The 21,678-nt window shown below is 46.3% G+C and overlaps 1 protein-coding gene across 1 annotated transcript; it reads left to right on the top strand.

The window, feature by feature from the left end:
• Positions 1 to 1,325: 1,325 nt before the first annotated feature.
• LOC121542185 (tetratricopeptide repeat protein 33-like) lies at positions 1,326 to 21,657 on the top strand. Its single transcript, XM_045208270.1, has 3 exons — positions 1,326 to 1,364; positions 12,581 to 12,712; positions 21,322 to 21,657. Exons 1-3 carry the CDS (start codon positions 1,326 to 1,328, stop codon positions 21,655 to 21,657), a joined length of 507 nt encoding a protein of 168 aa, XP_045064205.1.
• Positions 21,658 to 21,678: the final 21 nt, after the last annotated feature.

The following is a 21,678-nucleotide window of genomic DNA, read 5'->3' on the forward strand; positions in this document are numbered from 1 at the left end:
TAGGCAGCATTCCTCCTCCTCCAAACACGGAGAGTTGAGTTGATGCCAAAGAGCTCGATTTTGGTCTCATCTGACCACAACACTTTCACCCAGTTCTCCTCTGAATCATTCAAATGTTCATTGGAAAACTTCAGACGGGCCTGTATATGTGCTTTCTTGAGCAGGGGGACCTTGCGGGCGCTGCAGGATTTCAGTCCTTCACGGCGTAGTGTGTTACCAATTGTTTTCTTGGTGACTATGGTCCCAGCTGCCTTGAGATCATTGACAAGATCCTCCCGTGTAGTTCTGGGCTGATTCCTCACCGTTCTCATGATCATTGCAACTCCACGAGGTGAGATCTTGCATGGAGCCCCAGGCCGAGGGAGATTGACAGTTCTTTTGTGTTTCTTCCATTTGCGAATAATCACACCAACTGTTGTCACCTTCTCACCAAGCTGCTTGGCGATGGTCTTGTAGCCCATTCCAGTCTTGTGTAGGTCTACAATCTTGTCCCTGACATCCTTGGAGAGCTTTTTGGTCTTGGCCATGGTGGAGAGTTTGGAATCTGATTGATTGATTGCTTCTGTGGACAGGTGTCTTTTATACAGGTAACAAGCTGAGATTAGGAGCACTCCCTTTAAGAGTGTGCTCCTAATCTCAGCTCATGACCTGTATAAAAGACACCTGGGAGCCATAAATCTTTCTGATTGAGAGGGGGTGAAATACTTATTTCCCTCATTAAAATGCAAATCAATGAATAAATTTTTTTTGACATGCGTTTTTCTGGATTTTGTTGTTGTTATTCTGTCTCTCACTGTTCAAATAAACCTACCATTAAAATTATAGACTGATCATTTCTTTGTCAGTGGGCAAACGTACAAAATCAGCAGGGGATCAAATACTTTTTTCCCTCACTGTAAATAGCGAATGGAGGACGCTTATCCCGTGGTTAATTTTTTTATGCCAGCCAGGTAGGCTATACTCCTGTTGTAAAGAGAAGCAATGTGCTTAATATAAGGGAAGTTGAAAAATAAATATAGTAGGCCTAGCCTATATAAAGCTGATGGGATCCTCCTCTTTTTAATAGAGGCGACCACTCTGTTTTCTTACGCAATTGCATAGCCTATAGAAATGTTGCGCAACATGAGCTCATGGGCTCTCATTAAGTGTTTGATTAGATTTTCGATTACATTTGCATTGATGTCAGAGTGATTAGAGGGACAGTAGAGTGCTGAGTACCAGGCAGTTAGCAAGTTCAGTAGGCTACTAATGACCATCAGCAGCATCAGAGCTCGGAGAAGATTAATTTCCGTGACTAAACGGTCACGTGGTTTTTGACTGCCTTCATGACTCGGGACCGCTGGTGTGGCGTTAATACGGTCACCGTAACAGCCCTATATGTGACCAACAGATGCGTATCTGTATTTCCAGTCATGTGAAATCCATAGATTATGGCCTAATAAATGTATTTCAATTGACTGATTTCCTTATATGAACTGTAACTCTTTGAAATTGTTGCATGTTGTGTTCATTTTTTTTGTTCAGTGTATTTACTACTTTGCAACTACTTAGCATGTTAGCTAACCCTTCCCCTAACCTTAACCCTTTAAATGGCTACTTTGGGATTTTGGCAATGAGGCCCTTTATCTACTTCCCCAGAGTCAGATGAACTTGTGGATACCATTATCATGTTTGTCTGTCCAGTATGAAGGAAGTTAGATGTAGTTTTGCAAGCCAATACTTACTAGCGTTACCGCAATGACTGGAAGTCTATGGGTATCTGCTAGTAAATACTTAATTGCCAAAATCCCGAAGTATCCCTTTAACCTAACTCCTAACCAAACCCCTAACCACTAGCCTAGCTAACGTTAGCAACAACAAATTGGAATTCATTAAATGTCATACTTTTTGCAAATTTGTAACATGTTGTTTGTTTTACGAATTCGTAACATATTGTACCTTTTGGAAATGTGTAACATATTGTACGTTTAGCAAATTCGTAACATATCATACATATCATGCGTCTGCTAAATGATGTAAATGTAGATGTAATAGAATATCATACAAATTGTAATTCATAACATATAATACAAAATGGATGATGACATCCACAAATTAATACATACCATATGAAAACTTAACATATCATACTAAATGGTTTTCGGATTTACATAAAGAATAATACAACATGCTCTGAAACAAGTTTGGGTGATCATGTGCCCACTGGAGCCGCTTCTTCTTGCTTTTAGCTGATAGGAGTGGAACCGGGTGTGGTCATCTGCTGCAATAGCCCATCAATGACAAGGACGGACGAGTTGTGTGTTCCGAGATGCTGTTCTGCACACCACTGTTGTACTGCACCGTTATTTGCCTGTTTGTGGCCCGCCTGTTAGCTTGCACGATTCTTGCCATTCTCCTTAGACCTCTCATCAACGAGCTGTTTTGGCCCACAGGACTGCCACTCACTTAATGTTTTTTGTTTGTCGCACCATTCTCGCTAAAACCCTAGACACTGGCGTGCGTGAAAAGCCCAGCAGGCCGGCCGTTTCTGAGATACTGGAACCTGCACGCCTGGCAGCGACGATCATACCATGCTCAAAGTAGGTCACTCGTTTTGCCCATTCTAACGTTCAATCAAACAGTAACGATTAGTTACCGGAGTGTAACTCCAGTTCTATGAGTGGAGCGGAGCCCCATAGGGGAGCTCTGCTCCTAGTGGTTTACCCTCTGCCCTAAGGCAGCAGCAGCCTGAGACAAAATTATGCACACACCTACAGCCAATAGGAGTACAGGTGTCCCTATAAGAGGGGATGCCTCCCCTCACTCAGCCTCCCGAGATATTTTTCTTCAGTGAGACTAGAGAGGGTCGGCAGGGCCTTAAGTCCTATGGGGCTCCGCTCCACTCATAGAACTGGAGTTACACTCCGGTAACTAATCGTTCTATATCGTGGAGCTCCGCCCCCATAGGGGAGCTCTGCTCCTAGTGGTTTAAGGCGGAGCGTAGCGCTCCCAAAATGTACTCCCTGCCGAGCCTAACACTTCCCATCGAAATGAGAAAGTCAGGCCTAGCAATGGCTGCAACCGAGTCCCGCAGTACTGCAACTAAAAACCCCTACGGGCGTCACAATATACCGCGTCATCGGTTAAAGACCCGCCCCACCTAGTCCAATGGCAATGCCAATGACTAGTGGGCAGATCACCAGAATAGAAGCCATACTAACCTGTACTAGCAGATAGATGTGCCTCAATATCCTGTGAAAACACTACCGACCACTAATGGAATGACATCAAGTGTCACTCTACATTGTGAACGCGGTAGACCGCCTCACTCACTCAATGGAATCCCAGAGATTAGTGGGCAGGAACAAAAACATGAGTCATACTAACTGAACAAGCAGATAGATGACCTCACATTCTGTAATCAACACATGCCTCTACTGTACTGACCCTGTCAATCAGGATTCATGCCACAAAATATGTTTTCTTATCCAAAGCGGACCTGGTGGAAACCCTGTCCATAGTCCTGCTTTTCCCTCTCTTCCTAGCTCAAGATCTCCCTTCAGCTATGCTGAGTACAGACCGAGCCAAAGAGTTAGAAAACACATCTGTCAAAAACACGTCTTCCTAACCAAAGCGGACCTGATGGAAACCTGTGTCCACAGTCCTGCTTCTCCTCTCTTTCTTGCTCAAGATCTCCCTTCAGCCACGCTGAGTACAGATCGAGCCAGAGAATTAGAAGACATATCTAAGAGATAGAAACGGATAAATGGAGACGGCGTCGACCAGGATGCTGCTCTACATATATCCTCTACTCCTGTTCCTCTGAAAAGGGCAGTAGAAGCCGCTACGAGCCGAGTGGAGTGAGCTCTGATACCCTGAGGCAATTGCCGCCCTGCTACCTCATAAGCTGTCTCAATGCCTTCACAAAGCCAGTGAGACAACCTCTGTTTTGAAAGTGGTCTACCTAGTGCAGCCGCACCATGACACACAAACAACTGAGGCGATGACCTAATCGCTGCTGTGCGCTCGACGTAACACGCCAAAGCGCGTACCGGGCACAGGCGATGGAGCTTTTCCTCACTCCTCTCTCTATGAGGAGGAGGAGAAAAAAGCCCACAGCTCCACGGTCTGTGACCTATATGAACTCTTAATAACCTTCGGCACAAATGCCGGGTTAGGACGTAACACTGCTCTGCTCATGTCACCATTGATGGCCAAGCAGTCAGGTCTCGTCGAAAAGAGCACACAAATCACTGACCCGCTTAGCTGTAGTCAAAGCGAGCAACAATGCTGTCTTTATAGACAGCATCTTGAGGGGTATTTGATTCAATGGCTCGAACGGCGACTTACATAGCGCCCGAGTACCAAAGCCAAATCCCACTGAAGAAGCGTGACTCTAGGTGTTGGCCTAAGTCGCCGCGTTCCTAATAGGAAGCGTTTCACTAGAGGGTGGCTAAAGACATTGTCTCTGCCAAAACCCTCATGACAAGCTGAAATCGCTGCTGCAAACACTCTAATCGTGGCAGGCGATTTTTGCTTATCAAACATGAGCTGTAGAAAAGAGAGAATACTCTCCACCTGACAGCTCATGGGGTCTACACCTTGTGTGACACACCATCGTGAAAACACGTTCCATCTACTGGCATACATCTTAGAAGTGGAACTGGCACGTGAACCCTGTATGGTCCTGATCACTGCATCAGATAACCCACAGCGCTCTAGCCTGTCCCTCTCAGCAGCCAGGCCTTCAGTGGTTGGCTGATTATGGGCAATTTCCCTATCGTGCCAGCCGCCTGAGACAACGCGTCCCGTCGATGTGGAATTGGCCAAGGTGGCGCAATCAACATCTGACTCATCTCCGCAAACCACGGAGCCCCCGGGCGATCGGGCGCTATCAGTATCACTGACAGCCCCCCTGACCTCACCCTGGCTAGCAGTGGGAGAATGCAGGACAGCGGAGGGAATGCATACAGGAGAACTCTCGGCCACGGTTGGTGCGCAAAGGCGTCCCTTCCCAGTGGCTGTTCGTCCTGTTCCCTCAGAGAGAACCACAGAGGACATTGCGCATTCACGCGTGACGCGAATAGGTCCACCTCGGCTCTCCCAAATTGTTCCCAAATCTGGAGAACAATGTCTGGATGCAGACACCACTCGTCGTCTCGTGGACCCCCTCTTGACATGAGGTCTGCTCCTACGTTCAAGTAGCCCGGAATGTGTGCTGCTCTCAATGAGCGAAGGTGCTCGTGAGCCCACAGCCACAATTCCTCTGCCGCCCGATGGAGAGCAGGAGATCTGACTCCTCCCTGGCGATTTATGTGGGCTACTGTGGTCCGGTTGTCTGACCAGACCAGCACATCGCAACCCCGAAGGATAGACGCGAAGTGGGTCAGAACCAGTCGAACCGTTTCCAACTCCAGGAGGTTGATGTGACGACCTGATTGAGGCCACACACTTCCTATCGCTTGTGTCTGACATGTCCCTCCCCATCCCGTCAGGGACGCATCCGTGAATACTGGGATGTGAGAGGACACCTTTCCTATCGGGACTCCGTGCGAGTTTCTCCAATAGTTTAGGTCTGCACTGAGCGAGAGGGGAACCACCACCAACCGATGACGTTGACGCAATGGGTCTAGTCTTAGTTGGGCGAACCATCGCTGCGTCCTGCGCATATGCAGGAGTCCCAGCGGAACCACAGAGTGCGCTGACGACATGAGACCCAAAAGTGACATGATCGACAGCGCCGTCACCGTGTGATTCGGACGGCACTTCCTTAGGGCTAGCAACAAGGCTACCCTTCGGGGGTCCGAAATTCGAGCCCTCATCCTCACAGTGTCTAGCTGTATTCCCAGGTAGACAATCTGATGAGTGGGCCAGGGCGCGCTCTTTTTCCAATTCACAGCAAACCCCAGACTTGTGAGATGCATCACTGTCTGTGTTGTGTGAGTGATCGCCAGCTCTGCTGACGGGGCGAGAACCAGTAGGTCGTCCAGGTAGGCTAGTAGCCGTATTCCCTGACGACGCAACGGTTCTAATGCCGCCTCCACACACTTGGAAAATGTGCGAGGTGCCAGGGCGTACCCAAATGGCATCCTCGTGTATTCGTACGCCACCCCTTGAAAGGCGAACCGCAGAAACTTCCTGTGACGCGGCTGAACCGGCACATGAAAGCACGCGTCCTTTAGGTCTATGCTCGATACAAAAGTCCCCTCTTGGACACATTCCAGCAGACGTTTTGTCGTTAGCATTCGGAAGGGCCGCTTTGGTTATGCTCTCGTTGAGAATGCGTAAATCCAAAATCGGCCTCACTCCCCCGTCTTTTTGGGCACTATGAAATAAGGCGAATATAGCCCTTTGTTCCTTTGCTCCCGGGGAACTACTGTCACCGCCTCCTTCGCCAAAAAGTTCCGTAATCTCTGTCATCAGAGCGGCCACTTTGTCTGGCGTTTTCATCACCGTCTCCACCACTCCCCTGAACGGGGGTGGGGTCCGGTGGAATTGGAGAGCATAACCCTTCTGCAACGTCTGTTCTAGCCAGTGTGAGAGGGTGCAGCTTCTTCGCCACTGCCAGCAATGCAGAGAAAGTGGCTGGGCGCGAAGCTGTGGTGCATCCAGTAGGAAGGACCTGTATTCCTCTATGGCCCTTACCGCCACTGTTCCCCAACATTGAAGTGGTGGAACAGCCCAAGGTGGGCCTCCCGTGAAAGGGAGAGGAAATGCGTTCTGAGAAAGAAAGAGGAGTAGGGACGTCGGTTAAACCCGTAACCGTCGTATTCCTGCCCTCCTTGAACGCATTGCGGGTCTGAATTGCGCTGACCGAGGCCAAAGCCTGCGGCAGGGCACCATCCCCAGCAAGCGATTGCATCATCTTAGGTGACTGCAATTCGCTATCAGAGCCCTTCACTACAGTACTCCTAGAAGTCTGTAGTATGAGGTCTCTATGAGGTAAAACAAGGCGGCGCCTTGATACCTTCTTAACTTTCACCCTCTGTGTGTGTTCAACACTGCACCCCTGGTGGGTTGATTCACGCTCAGTGTGGTGAGTACTGGCTCGTTCTGTCAGGGGAGCTGATACTTTGGTTATACCCATAACGCTAGTAATCCTGCCCTCCGTGAACGTAGCATGGGTCTGAATCGCATTAACCGAGACCTTGGTCTGCGATAATGCGCCGTCCCCAGATAGCTGCTGTGTTACAATGCCTGGGGGCGCCGATACTCTGGGCACCTTGGTGACCGCGGTAATCGGGCCCTCCGTGAACGCAGCATGGGTCTGGCTCGTACTTGCGCCATCCCCAAATAGCGGCTGCGTCCTCATGTCAGAATCTGACCGGGACTGCTACCTTCTATGTAAAGCACTTCTTATACGTGAAGTGTGATGTGACGACCTGATTGAGGTCTTCTGGATACCTACTCTTAGTGGCTGTTCAGCAACGCACCCTCGGTGGGCTGAACGGCTCTTAGAGTGGTAAGGAAGAGAGGGTGAGATTTGAACGCTCTCGGACGTATTATGGAAAAGAGGCTCTTTTTTGACAAAGTCAGGTGGAGCCAACTCTTTATTAAACACATCAACAAAGGCACACCCGTCCCTTCAACCGAAGGGTGGGGGGGAACAGTGGGCACGTTCGACACCATCGATGCGTCCTCTTGCCTCCTCTTGCCTCCCTTGGAGGGCCAGGTCGGCGTCCTCGTCACCTCCCTCGCCGGCTGTAGTGGGGCTACCGTAGCTGCTGGGAGGGCCGAGCCCGCTCCCTTGCTGCTCGTGGCCGCCGGGTGACGCCGATTACGCCGCCTTGTCGTAGACCCCGGTCTACTTAGAGGGGCGGAGGTAGATGGCCTTTGGGGAGGAGGGGGGCCGAGTCGTCCTGCCAACGGCAGGTGCTTGGCCAGCTGCTTCTTCTCCTCCTCTAACTTTGAAAAACGCTCCGTCGCCTCTTTTACTGCGACCCCAAAGAGGCCGTCGTCAGAGAGGGGGGCGTTCAAGAGAGACGTCCTGTCTGCCTCTTTCATGGAAGTCAATGACAACCAGAGGTGTCGTTCCCCGACCACCGAAGTGGCCATGGATCTCCCCGCGCAGACTGCGGACGCCTGTGTAAGGTGGAGTATGGCGCCAGAAATTCTGGACGCCTCCTCCACCTCCTCCGGTGCCATCTCTGTCTTACCCGTGGTTAAACGGGACAGAGAGGCCGCCAAGAGGGCAATGTTGTTAGCTGCTGCTACAGCTTGGGCTCCCAACCCAAAAGACTTCTCTAACAGCGACGCTGTGAGTCGGTCCTTCTGGGATGGCAACGTGGCCTTCTTGGAAGAGGGCCAAGGGCTCGAACCCGGTACGAGATACGCCGCCATGGCGCTCTCTAACCTGGGGATTCCCTGACCCTGAAACCTTCCTTCCACTCTCGTGAATGGGAGATACGCTTTTACAGGCGAACGCGCCGCTAAAGGTGCCTCCCACGAGCCCTCAACGTACCTAGCCAAAGAAGGCAGGAGCCACTGGCTCTGCCGCCTTCCTTGGCCTGGAATAAGGACCGCCCTCCATCATATCAACCTCCGGTGCGGAGGGAAGAGGGGGCAGCCTTATTGCCAGCCGTTGAGCAGCTCTCTCAATGAGACCCGGAAAATCCGCTCTCAGAGAGGCTGCAGCGAAAGAGAGAGCTTCTGATCTCTCAGAGCTCGTATCCCCTTCGCTATAGGGACTACAAGCCCTCTCGCTCTCCAAAGGAAAGGGGGGCTTTAAAGTATGAGGGACGGGGTCCGACTGTTCCATTGGAATGCCAGACCCTTCCTCAAAATCCCTATCTTCCCCCGAGTCTGCGCCGTCGGACGACACCTCTGAAGCAGAGGCTAGTATCGACAACACATCCTCAAGGGGGATGTCCTCTCTGAAAAACGCCCAACGCTGCTTCCTCTCCTTTAAAGAAAGGAGGGCGCAGGAGGCGCAATTCGGGGGACTGCAGACGCCTTCCTTGGCATGCTGGGATCCCAAACACACGAAACATAGGTCGTGGTGGTCACCGGCCGCCATGGAAGTGCATCTGCACTGAGTTCTGAAAATAGCTTTTGGGGGTGGAAAATCTCCCGGTGTGCTCATTTAGACGACGTTGATGACTGGAATATCAACGGCATTTTTTCGTCCTGAGTCTTCGTGCTTCGTCTCTTCTTGGCTCTTCAGTCTAGTCATCCAGTCGCTGAAGAAAAAGGGAGGCTGAGTGAGGGGAGGCATCCCCTCTTATAGGGACACCTGTACTCCTATTGGCTGTAGGTGTGTGCATAATTTTGTCTCAGGCTGCTGCTGCCTTAGGGCAGAGGGTAAACCACTAGGAGCAGAGCTCCCCTATGGGGCGGAGCTCCACGATATAGAACTGAATGCCTCGATGCCTGTCTGCCTGCTTTATATAGCAAGCCACGGCCATGTGACTCACTGTCTGTAGGAGCGAACCATTTTCGTGAATGGGGTGGTGTACCTAATAAACTGGCAACTGAGTGTATGTATACAAACGTAAGCAAGGTTTGAAATGTTTTAGTCAAATATTATATCTGTTTGGGCTTCTTGTGGTTAATTTGTAATTATTTTCCAGCCCCCTGACCGTCCGCTCAAGAAAAAATCAGCCTGCGGCTGAATCTAGTTGATGATCCCTGCTGTAGGTAGACACGCCATAACAGCTTTTTTTTTTGTTGAGTGTTCAAGCAGAGAAGTTGTAATGCCTTCATCGACTAGATTTTGTGTGAGAGCAGAATTCAGTTTTTCCTCCAGGTGTTCTTCCATTTTCTGCAATGTTGCAAACTAGCATAAGCAAGAACTCTGCAAAATGTGTCCTTGGTTCTTGAAATGTAACATCCAATAACATTTGTTGTCAGCGGATCATGCGAACCGTTTCGGCTAATACAAAGTTCTCCAGGCGTGACAGCACGTGATTACATTGCCTACAATGTCAATCTGGGCCATAACTTTAAAACTAGCAGAGATCCCACTCTCAAACTTTGATATGCCCGTATTAGAGTATATTATGCTCAATATATTAAAACATTTGGCTAATCCAAATGATTTTCAATATTGATATTGATATTTTTCAATATTCATAAAGAATCATTATTTTATTTTATTTATTACAGCAAAATACTACTCATTTTACAGAGCAAAGCTTCATATGACACCAATTCTTGCTTTGTAGCGCTTACAGATGAAACATTATGGAGTCTTAAAGGAGGCCTGGGTAAGGCCAAAATGTAAACAATATTCCAACTTAAATTAATAATTTTTCAATTATGCTTTTAGATTCAAATGTCAAATATATGTCAACAATACTTCCTCAAAAAGACCATGCTTTGGATGAAATTTCGTGAAAATCCCAAAAATCATTGTCTTTCTTTGTCCTGGTTTTGTGAGGAATCACCCACAGGCACATCACTAGGGACTATCTATCAGGCCAGGCACGCATAGCGATCAATCCTCTGGTGCCTAGTGCTGTGATCTCATTTCCTGCTGACTCAGCTGAACTGACAAACAGGCCTCGGATATCTCTGTCACTGATGGTGGGGATTGTGGAGGTGTGCGTCTCACTGTCTGAATTTTTTTATTTTTTTTTTATAAACAATTGAGGTTGTCCATCTTCACAATCTTGACTGAGCTGTTACCCTGAGCTGTTGTTTATAACTTTTCAGTGTTCCCTGTTCAATAATGCACCATTCTATACATTTTTCATTACATTTTAATAACTACCATGTCATGGTAGCTATTACAATTTTAGAAAAAAAATGTATTGAATGGTGCATTATTGAACAGGGAACAGTGAAAAGTTATAAATAAGAGCTCAGGGTAATGACTGACACATTGGAAATATGACTGATTGGAAATATGACTCTTAAATAAAATAAAAAATATTCCCCAACCCCAAGACAACACACATACAGTGGGGGAAAAAAGTATTTAGTCAGCCACCAATTGTGCAAGTTCTCCCACTTAAAAAGATGAGAGAGGCCTGTAATTTTCATCATAGGTACACGTCAACTATGACAGACAAATTGAGATTTTTTCCCCCAGAAAATCACATTGTAGGATTTTTTATGAATTTATTTGCAAATTATGGTGGAAAATAAGTATTTGGTCACCTACAAACAAGCAAGATTTCTGGCTCTCACAGACCTGTAACTTCTTCTTTAAGAGGCTCCTCTGTCCTCCACTCGTTACCTGTATTAATGGCACCTGTTTGAACTTGTTATCAGTATAAAAGACACCTGTCCACAACCTCAAACAGTCACACTCCAAACTCCACTATGGCCAAGACCAAAGAGCTGTCAAAGGATACCAGAAACAACATTGTACACCTGCACCAGGCTGGGAAGACTGAATCTGCAATAGGTAAGCAGCTTGGTTTGAAGAAATCAACTGTGGGAGCAATTATTAGGAAATGGAAGACATACAAGACCACTGATAATCTCCCTCGATCTGGGGCTCCACGCAAGATCTCACCCCGTGGGGTCAAAATGATCACAAGAACGGTGAGCAAAAATCCCAGAACCACACGGGGGGACCTAGTGAATGACCTGCAGAGAGCTGGGACCAAAGTAACAAAGCCTACCATCAGTAACACACTACGCCGCCAGGGACTCAATTCCTGCAGTGCCAGACGTGTCCCCCTGCTTAAGCCAGTACATGTCGAGGCCCGTCTGAAGTTTGCTAGAGTGCATTTGGATGATCCAGAAGTGGATTGGGAGAATGTCATATGGTCAGATGAAACCAAAATAGAACTTTTTGGTAAAAACTCAACTCGTCGTGTTTGGAGGACAAAGAATGCTGAGTTGCATCCAAAGAACACCATACCTACTGTGAAGCATGGGGGTGGAAACATCATGCTTTGGGGCTGTTTTTCTGCAAAGGGACCAGGACGACTGATCCGTGTAAAGGAAAGAATGAATGGGGCCATGTATCGTGAGATTTTGAGTGAAATCCTCCTTCCATCAGCAAGGGCATTGAAGATGAAACGTGGCTGGGTCTTTCAGCATGACAATGATCCCAAACACACCGCCCGGGCAACGAAGGAGTGGCTTCGTAAGAAGCATTTCAAGGTCCTGGAGTGGCCTAGCCAGTCTCCAGATCTCAACCCCATAGAAAATCTTTGGAGGGAGTTGAAAGTCTGTGATGCCCAGCGACAGCCCCAAAACATCACTGCTCTAGAGGAGATCTGCATGGAGGAATGGGCCAAAATACCAGCAACAGTGTGTGAAAACCTTGTGAAGACTTACAGAAAACGTTTGACCTGTGTCATTGCCAACAAAGGGTATATAACAAAGTATTGAGAAACTTTTGTTATTGACCAAATACTTATTTTCCACCATAATTTGCAAATAAATTCATTAAAAATCCTACAATGTGATTTTCTGGATTTTCTTTTCTAATTTTGTCTGTCATAGTTGACGTGTACCTATGATGAAAATGACAGGCCTCTCTCATCTTTTTAAGTGGGAGAACTTGCACAATTAGTGGCTGACTAAATACTTTTTTCCCCCACTGTATATACACACACACACTATTTATTTTCATGTTGGTGCGACATATTATGAGCCTTTATGCAGACTGTTTGACCCTTGCCCTCTGAACCTTGACCTGCAGGTGCTGATCATCCTGCAGGAGGTGTTCCCAGCGGCGCAGGCAGCAGAGATGTCTGTGAAGCTCCGCCCCCTGTGGTGGGAGGGTAGGCAGACACTGGGCCGTGCCCAGCTTAGTCTGGGAGAGGTGGACCTGGTCAGTATTACCACACTTTTTATACTATTGTGCTAGCCCTAAAAAAAAAAACTGTGCTGTCTTCGATATTTTCTTTTCACATGGTCCTTTTCAGCAACCATGGAGGATGTGTAACCAGGCCAGCTTGGTACAGCTTGGTTGGCCCGGCTAGGTTTGGCACTGTAGTGTGACAAGCACTCAGGTTGTGTTTTATGCACAACTAGGTAGCCTAACTTGAGAACCATGCACAGAAAAACAAAGATATTAGTGCATAATGCACTTCTCCCTCTGACATCAATGCAAGGTTTAAGTGAACAACTGTGTAATGCATGTGTCCATTGTAGGGAGGTGAGTCTGCAGGGAAGTGGCTTTAGCTTGTCTGTCATCCCCACAGACACTAATGTGCCAGTCATTACCCTGAGCTCTTATTTATAACTTTTCACTGTTCCCTGTGTAATAAAGTGGCTCTTCTTTTAAAGCACACCCAATGCCCGGGGCATGGAAGATTACTTAAAGTGCCCAACAGTGCACGCCTGAACCTCTCTGTACAGTGGGTATCATAAGTATTTACCCCCTGTGATTTCTTCACATTTTATTGTGTGACAAAGTGGGATTCATTTCTTGTCAATAATCTAAACAACATACTCTAATGTGAAAGTGGAAGAACAATTCTAACATTTTTTAAAGATGAATGAAAAATGAAAAAATATTCACTCCCCTGAGTTAATACATGTTAGAATCACCTTTGGCAGCGATTACAGCTGTGAGTCTTTATGGGTAAGCTTTGCACACCTGGATTGTGCAATATTTGCCCATTATTATTTTCAAAATTCTTCAAGCTCTGTCAAGGTGTTGGCGGTCATGGCAAGACAGCAATTTTCAAGTCTTGCCATAGATTCTCAAGCAGATTTAAGTAAGAACTGTAACTTGTCCCCTCAGGAACATTAACTGTCTTCTTGGTAATCAATTCCAATGTAGATTTGGCCTTGTGTTGTAGGTTATTGTCCTGCTGAAGGTAAATTCCTCTCCCAGTGTCTGGTGTAAAGCAGACTGAAGCAGGTTTTCCTGTAGTATTTTGCCTGTGCTTAGTTCCAGCCTGTTTATTTTTATCCTGAAAAACTCCAGTCTTTGCCGATGTCAAGCATACCCATACCATGAAGCAGCCACCATCATGCTTGAAAATAAGGAGGCACTTACTCAGTGATGTGTTGTTGGATTTGCCCCAAACAGAAGGCTTTGCATTTAGGCCAAACAGTTTATTCCTTTTCCCGGTTCTTTTGCAGTATTACTTAAGTGTGTTGTTGCATACAGGATGCATGTTTTGAAATATTTCTTATTCTGTGTATTTGTATTCTTCATTTCACTCTGTCATTTAGGTCATTATTGTGGAGTCACTACAATGTTGTTGATCCATCCTCAGTTTTCTCCCATCACAACCATTGAACTCTGTAGCTGTTTTAAAATGACCAATGGCCTCGTGGTGACATCCCTGAGCAGTTTCCTTCCTGTCCTGCAGCTCAGTTCAGAAGGACGACTGTATCTTCGATGTGTCTGGGTGGTTTAATACATCATCCACAGCATAATTATTAACTTGACCATGCTTAAAGAGATATTAAATGTCTGATCTTTTATTGTTACCCATCTACCAATCACTGCCCCTCTTTATGAGGCTTTCAAAAAGCTACCTGTTCTTTGTAGTTGAATCTATGCTTGAAATTCAGTACTTGACTGATGTTGTATGTATGGGGGCCAGAGGAAGGGGTAGTCAGTCATTCAAAAATCATCTCAATCCCTATTATGTAATTTATTGTAATTTGTTAAACCAAATTTTATTCTAGAATTCATCTTTCCTAAACAAAGGGGGTGAATACTTATGCAGCAAGTGTATTTTAGATATTGTATTTGAAACATTTGACTAATTTTCTTTTTAATTTCACATTTGGAGAATTTTGTGTAGATCAATTACAAAAAAATCACAATTCAATATTTTTCAATGCAACTTTGTAACAAAACAAAATGTGAACAAAATACTTATGATATCCACTCTATCTGTATGAAACCTGGCTGGATCACAGTTAAACTGCTCCTCTGCTGTTTAGAGAGGAGAGAAAAACCACCTTGCTGAACTCAGAAACCCTATGGCTAATGGCACTGTGTACATCTCTCCATCTCTAATGTCCCAGGGCAACAGAACTGTCAGAAGTGTACCCAAACAAACAATGGGAAGTGTTGAAAGTTGCTAGAGCTGAAGCTCGCCAAATATATACACATTTCCATTACACATAATGGAGAGGTATTAGGAGAGGAGAAAGTGGCTGTCTATTTTAAAAGGGGCTTGTTCAGTCGTGTTTCAGGACGTTGTGTGCATCGACATGTTTGAGTGGTGCCCTGTTTGCACAAAGACGGGCGCAGTGATCTCCGGCTTCGCATACACAAGTCTCTCTCTCTCTCTCTCTGTTTTTTCATGTTTGCTTTTCTCTTAGTCTGTTTCCCGCTCAGTTTTTTCTCGCATTTATCTTTCCTTTTCTCTATTTCTCTCTCTCTCTTTACCTAGTACCCAAATGTACTCTTAATGGCATATATGCTATAATTAGGGGTGTAACGGTTCACTAAACCAGCAGTGGCGACATACTCTCTCTGTCCATCGCTGTTGTAATCTACTGGAAAACCATGATGTTCCCAAACTGGAGATTTAAAAAATGATGGTGAATCCACCACCAATCGCCATCGTACAGAACTAGTTCCTGGCTGCGCCTCAAAAAGGACAGTTTGAAATTTGCCAATTAAGATTTGAATTTGGATTACAACGTGCACGTAGGCTCTAGTTGTTTTAACGGAATAGCCTGAAATGTTTTTTTTAGCTCAGATTTACTCAAGAGGCATACAATACAGCATAGGCATAGCCTATAGGCCTAGTGTTTTAAGTTGTTCTATTTTTTTAAATGTTTTCATTCGGGTTCACAGTGCAGACCTAACCAAGGTCCCCATACCGAACGGTTCAGTATGAACACATCTACCGTTACACCCCTATCTATAATAATGCTATAATAGTGCTATAATAATAAATCATCCGCTTTTTGGATGGAGGTTATAACAAAAGCAGGCCATTAGAACTAAGGGACGGTTTTGTCATTTGGTTGGGGAATCATTGTGGAAATAAGCGAAGGAGCACAGAGGACCTAATTCCACCTTTGACGAAACTATGCTTTTGAAAGAGTTGTGTGAATACAAACTATTTATCATATGAGTCTTGACTTGCCTGAGTTAATTTGTAAAAACGTTGGTTCTTCTTGACAGTTTCACTTGACTTAGCCTTTATAGTATTTTTGTTTGCATACTTTTGCCAGTTGGGGAAACCAAGCCAGTCTGTTTCAGGAATGTTGACCTAATAAGAGCTGAGGTCTCCTTTATTAGAGCGAGGCAGAACGTTGCAAGTCCCATCCATTTAACATACAGATACAGGCCATAAAAGTCAGGGTGTGGTTGTGGAGCCCTTTAATGGTGGCTTGGAAAATCGCTTCACCACTTTGAATCACATCGTGGTCTCGTTTGGACTCTGAGGAATATAAGAGGGGAAACGATCTATGCTTCTTTTTGACTCCTTTTGACTTTTCATTAAACGCTTCCCCGTTTGACACTTCCTTGGTCTGGGGCCTGAGTCTATGTTGGCCAGGCACTGGCAAATGTCTTCTTTCCCAGGGATGGAACATGATCCTGGGGCTCAGTGTGAGTAGCAGGCTGCCTACATCATGGAGCCCAGGACAGGTACTGGGGAAGTGATTAGCTTTCTTCTCTGCTCTGAAGTAGAGAGAAAGGGAGCAGGAGAGTGAGACAGAGAGCGAGTAGGGGAGAGCAGAAGAGAAAGGGAGCAAGAGAGTGAGACAGAGAGCGAGTAGGAGAGAGCAGAAGAGAAAGGGAGCAGGAGTGTGAGAGAGAGCGAGTAGGAGAGAGCAGAAGAGAAAGGGAGCAGGAGAGTGAGACAGAGAGCGAGTAGGAGAGAGCAGATGAGAAAGGGAGCAGGAGAGTGAGACAGAGAGCGAGTAGGAGAGAGCAGAAGAGAAAGGGAGCAGGAGAGTGAGACAGAGAGCGAGTAGGAGAGAGCAGAAGAGAAAGGGAGCAGGAGAGTGAGACAGAGAGCGAGTAGGAGAGAGCAGAAGAGAAAGGGAGAGAGTGCATGAGAGAGTGGCTTCACAACCCATGGGAACAGGAGTCTATAACTAGATAACTAGGGCCTAGAGTTTTCCCTGGTGGAAATACCCATGGGACATGGAGCAGCCAACCGTGAAGCATGGCGGTGGAAACATCATTCTTTGGGGATACTTTTCTGCAAAGGGGACAGGACGACTGCACTGTATTGAGTGGAGGATGGATGGGGCCATGTATCGCGAGATCTTGGCCAACAACCTCCTTCCCTCAGTAAAAGCATTGAAGATGGGTCGTGGCTGGGTCTTCCAGCATGACAACGACCCGAACGCACAGCCAGGGCAACTAAGGAGTGGCTCCATTAGAAGCATCTCAAGGTCCTGGAGTGGCCTAGCCAGTCTCCAGACCTGAACCCAATAGAACATCTTTGGAGGGAGCTGAAAGTCCGTATTGCCCAGCGACAGCCCCGAAACCTGAAGGATCTGGAGAAGGTCTGTATGGAGGAGTGGGCAAAAATCCCTGCTGCAGTGTGTGCAAACCTGGTCAAGACCTACAGAAAACGTATGATCTCTGTAATTGCAAACAAAGGTTTCTGTACCAAATATTTAGTTCTGCTTTTCTGATGTATCAAATACTTATGTCATGCAATAAAATGCAAATTAATTACTTAAAAATCATACAATGTGATTTTCTGGAAATTACAGACCTCTACATGCTTTGTAAGTAGGAAAACCTGCAAAATCGGCAGTGTATCAAATACTTGTTCTCCCCAATGTACGTCAGACTTGCATACGGATCCTTTTGAACAAGCAAAAACTAAAGCAGGAGACTCACTCAATACGGAAGTGGTCAAATTACGCAGATGCTACGCTACAGGACTGTCATCCAATGGCATTGAGTAGTATACCACCTCAGTCACCGGCTTCATCAATAAGTGCATTGACGACGTCGTCACCCATAGTACATATCCCAACTAGAAGCCATGGATTACAGGAAACATCCACACCGAGCTAAAGGCTAGAGCTGCCGCTTTCAAGGAGTTGACACTAATCCGGACGCTTATAAGAAATCCCGCTATGCCCTCAGATGAACCATCAAACAAGCAAAGCGTCAATACACCAGCTCTGGCGCTCGTCGGATGTGGCAGGGCTTGCAAACTATTACGGACTACAAAGGGAAACCCAGCCGCGAGCTGGCCAGTGACGCGAGCCTACCAGAGGGGGTAAATCCCTTTTATGCTCGCTTCGAGGCAAGCAACACTGAAGCATGCATGAGAGCACCAGCTGTTCTGGACGACTGTGTGATCACGCTCTCCGTAGCTGATGTGAGCAAGACCTTTAAACAGGTCAACATTCACAAGGCCTCGGGGCCAGACTGATTACCAGGACGTGTACTCAAAGCATGCGCGGACCAACTGGCAAGTGTCTTCACTGACATATTCAACCTCTCCCTGACCGAGTCTGTAATACCTACATGTTTCAAGCAGACCACCATAGTCCATGTGCCCAAGAAAGCGAAGGTAACCTGCCTAAATGACTACCGCCCTGTAGCACTCACGGCGTTAGCCATGAAGTGCTTTTAAAGGCTGGTCATGGCTCACATCAACACCATCATCCTGGTATCCCTAGACCCACTCCAATTCACATACCGCCCCAACAGATCCACAGATGACGCAATCTCAATCGCACTCCACACTGCCCTTTTCCACCTGGACAAAAGGAACACCTGTGTGAGAATGCTGTTCACTGACTACAGCTCAGTGTTCAACACCATAGTGCCTACAAAGCTCATCACTAAGCTAAGGACCCTGGGACTAAACACCTCCGTCTGCAACTGGATCCTGGATTCCTGATGGGCCGCCCCCAGGTGGTAAGGGTAGGCAACAACACATCTGCCACGCTGATCCTCAACACGGGGGCCCCTCAGGGGTGTGTGCCTAGTCCCCTCCTGTACTCCCTGTTCACCCACGACTGCGTGGCCAAGCACGACTCCAACACCATCATTACGTTTGCAGATGACACAACGTGGTAGGCCTGATCACCGACCTGGCAGTGTGGTGCCAGAACAACAACCTCTCCCTCAACGTGAGCAAGACCAAGGAGATGATCGTGGACTACAGGAAAAGGAGGGCCCTTACACGCCCCCATTCACATCAACAGGGCCCTCCTTCACCCTGACCCCCCTTTGTCTTTACAATGCTGCTACTCGCTGTTTATTATCTATGCATAGTCATTTTACCCCTACCATGTACAAATTATCTCGACTAACCTGTACCCCCGCACATTAACTCGGTACCGTTACTTTAGTTTATTTATTAAATATTTTCTTAACCAACAATGCAGTTTTAAGGAAATAGAGTTAATGGCTTGTAAGTAAGCATTTCACGGTAAGGTCTACATCTGTTGTAATAGGCGCATGTGACAAATAAAATGTGATTTAATTTGATTTGTATCTATTATGGAACGCAGAGATTAAACTTCTTTAATTAACAGTTCACTCTTCACAAATCATGTGACTCCTTTGACTTTTAGTTGTACATCATTTTTGACAGGATGTGGTACAACTGTTATTTACTGTAGACCGTCTAGTAGAGTGATCTTTGATTGCATTATGAACCGGCAACGTATGTCTTTCTCTATAGTATTGGAGCTGTTTCAGGGTTCCTCTCAGCAGGCATTGTGAGCAACAACACCCAAATACTCCTTTAACTCTCAGAGCTGAGCTAAATCAACGGATTTAACAGTTGAATAAATAGGTCTTCGATTTCAAAGCGTAGCCCTGAATCTTTCCCGGCCAGTAGTATAAAAAATACATAAACCAGCCCATTTGAAAATATAAAAGGTATGTTAGAGACCTTCCCGTAACATAATGTCATTTACAAAATAGTCATTTACAAAATAGCCTCCAACACTCTACCAAATTGGATGTAGTCTATCACAGTGCCATCCATTTTGTCACCAAAGCCCCATATACTACCCACCATTGTGACCTGTACGCTCTTGTTGGCTGGCCCTCACTACATATTCGTCGCCAAACCCACTGGCTCCAGGTCATCTATAAATCACTGCTAGGCAAATCCCCGTCTTATCTTAGCTCACTGGTCACCATAGCAACACCCACCCGTAGTCTGCGCTCCAGCAGGTATATGTCTCTGGTCATCCCCAAAGCCAACACCTCCTTTGGCCACCATTCCTTCCAGTTCTCTGCTGCCAATGACTGGAACGAACTGCAAAAATCTCTGAAGCTGGAGACTCTTATCTCCCTCACTAACTTTAAGTGTCAGTTGTCAGAGCAGCTTACCGATCACTGCACATGTACACAGCCTTTCTGAAATTAGCCCACCCAACTACTTCATCCCCATATTGTTATTTATTTTGCTAATTTGCACCCCAGTATCTCTATTTGCACATCATCTTTTGCACATCTATCATTCCAGTGTTAATACGAAATTGTAACTATTTTGCACTATGGCCTATTTATTGCCTTACCTCCATAACTTACTACATTCGCACACACTGTATATATATTTTCTGTTGTATTTTTTACTTTATGTTTTGTTTACCCCATATGTAACTGTTGTTGTTTTTATCGCACTGCTTTGCTTTATCTTGGCCAGGTCGCAGTTGTAAATGAGAACTTGTTCTCAACTGGCTTACCTGGTTAAATAAAGGTGAAAAAAATACAAAATAAATAAAAATAAAAGTAATGTCCTTGATTCCTATTTCAAGACAACTGCACCCCATTCCCAGTGAAAGGGACAGATGACCATTCACTATCAATGTACATAGAAACAGGACCCCTAGGGACATACAACGCAGTTGTTTTTACTCATTAAGCTTCTCCAATTGTCACGTCAATGCTTAACACTAGAGTTGACCGATATTACGATCGTATCGTCTATCGACGATGATTGACAGCCATTGTCGATGGTGACGACATCGTAATGTGACAGACGATGGTTTAGTTTAATTGAACATGACTGGCAACAGTCATGTCTCGGGGCGTCTCGCAGCGCACAGCAGGGCAGCACACAAGTGACATTACATTAATTGCTATAGCCTATTTCAATAAATATGTTATATAGCCTACAGAATGCAAGAGAGGACTGTAGGCCAGACAGAGCTGAGAATTCCACCAAAGCAGTGAAAAATATATAATCAGAAAATATTGTTTAGCTCTATCTCTCTCTCTCTGTCAGATGCATGGGCATTAGACTATAGCCAAAACTATTTATTTATTTATTTTGGGGGAGGCCAATAGGGGCGATAGCATCGTATATCAGGATGTTTTATGGGTACATAATCATGATAGGACAAAGGTTGGCATCGCCCAACCCTACTTGACACATTTGCTTTCAAAGCCATTCATCTTCCCCATGAAATATTTCTCTTTCATTACCAGTCATTTGTGTTGTGTTCTTTTTAAGTCAATAAAAAAGTATGTTAACAGAAAGGAAAATACCACCAAAGTCTTCGTCCTGTCCACAGGCGGTGAGGTTTTTCCAGGTGGCGGCCCACCTGTGTTCGTCAGAGCGCCCCTTCTGGTCAGAGGACCTGGCGTGGGCACGGAGGCTGCAGCAGCAGAGATTGGCGGCTCGGGCCCTGTCCCAGCGGGAGGAGGACGCCCAGCGAGAGGTCCTGAACGCCCCAGAGCTCCAACAGGACTGCGACTTTGAGTCAGATGAGGTGGTGGCAGCCTGCGCTGCCATGGCCGAGAGACAGCGACGCTATGAGGATCTGAAGAGGACGACGGTGGTGGTAGACGCTGAGGGGAACGCAAGGGAGGTACCCGTGGAGGAGGAGGGGTCAGGGGACACACCCTAATCATCACAGTATCAGTGGGTC

This window comes from Coregonus clupeaformis, chromosome 27, assembly GCF_020615455.1.
Source record: "Coregonus clupeaformis isolate EN_2021a chromosome 27, ASM2061545v1, whole genome shotgun sequence".
Lineage (NCBI taxonomy): Eukaryota > Metazoa > Chordata > Actinopteri > Salmoniformes > Salmonidae > Coregonus > Coregonus clupeaformis.

What these genes read in the sequence shown, in the direction of transcription:
- LOC121542185 (XM_045208270.1), top strand. Translation starts at nt 1,326, where the DNA reads ATGACTCGGGACCGCTGGTGTGGCGTTAATACGGTCACC. An exon ending in GTGGCGTTAATACGGTCACC is followed by an intron (nt 1,365 to 12,580) that starts GTAACAGCCCTA and finishes CTTGACCTGCAG; the next exon opens with GTGCTGATCATCCTGCAGGA. An exon ending in GTCTGGGAGAGGTGGACCTG is followed by an intron (nt 12,713 to 21,321) that starts GTCAGTATTACC and finishes TCCTGTCCACAG; the next exon opens with GCGGTGAGGTTTTTCCAGGT.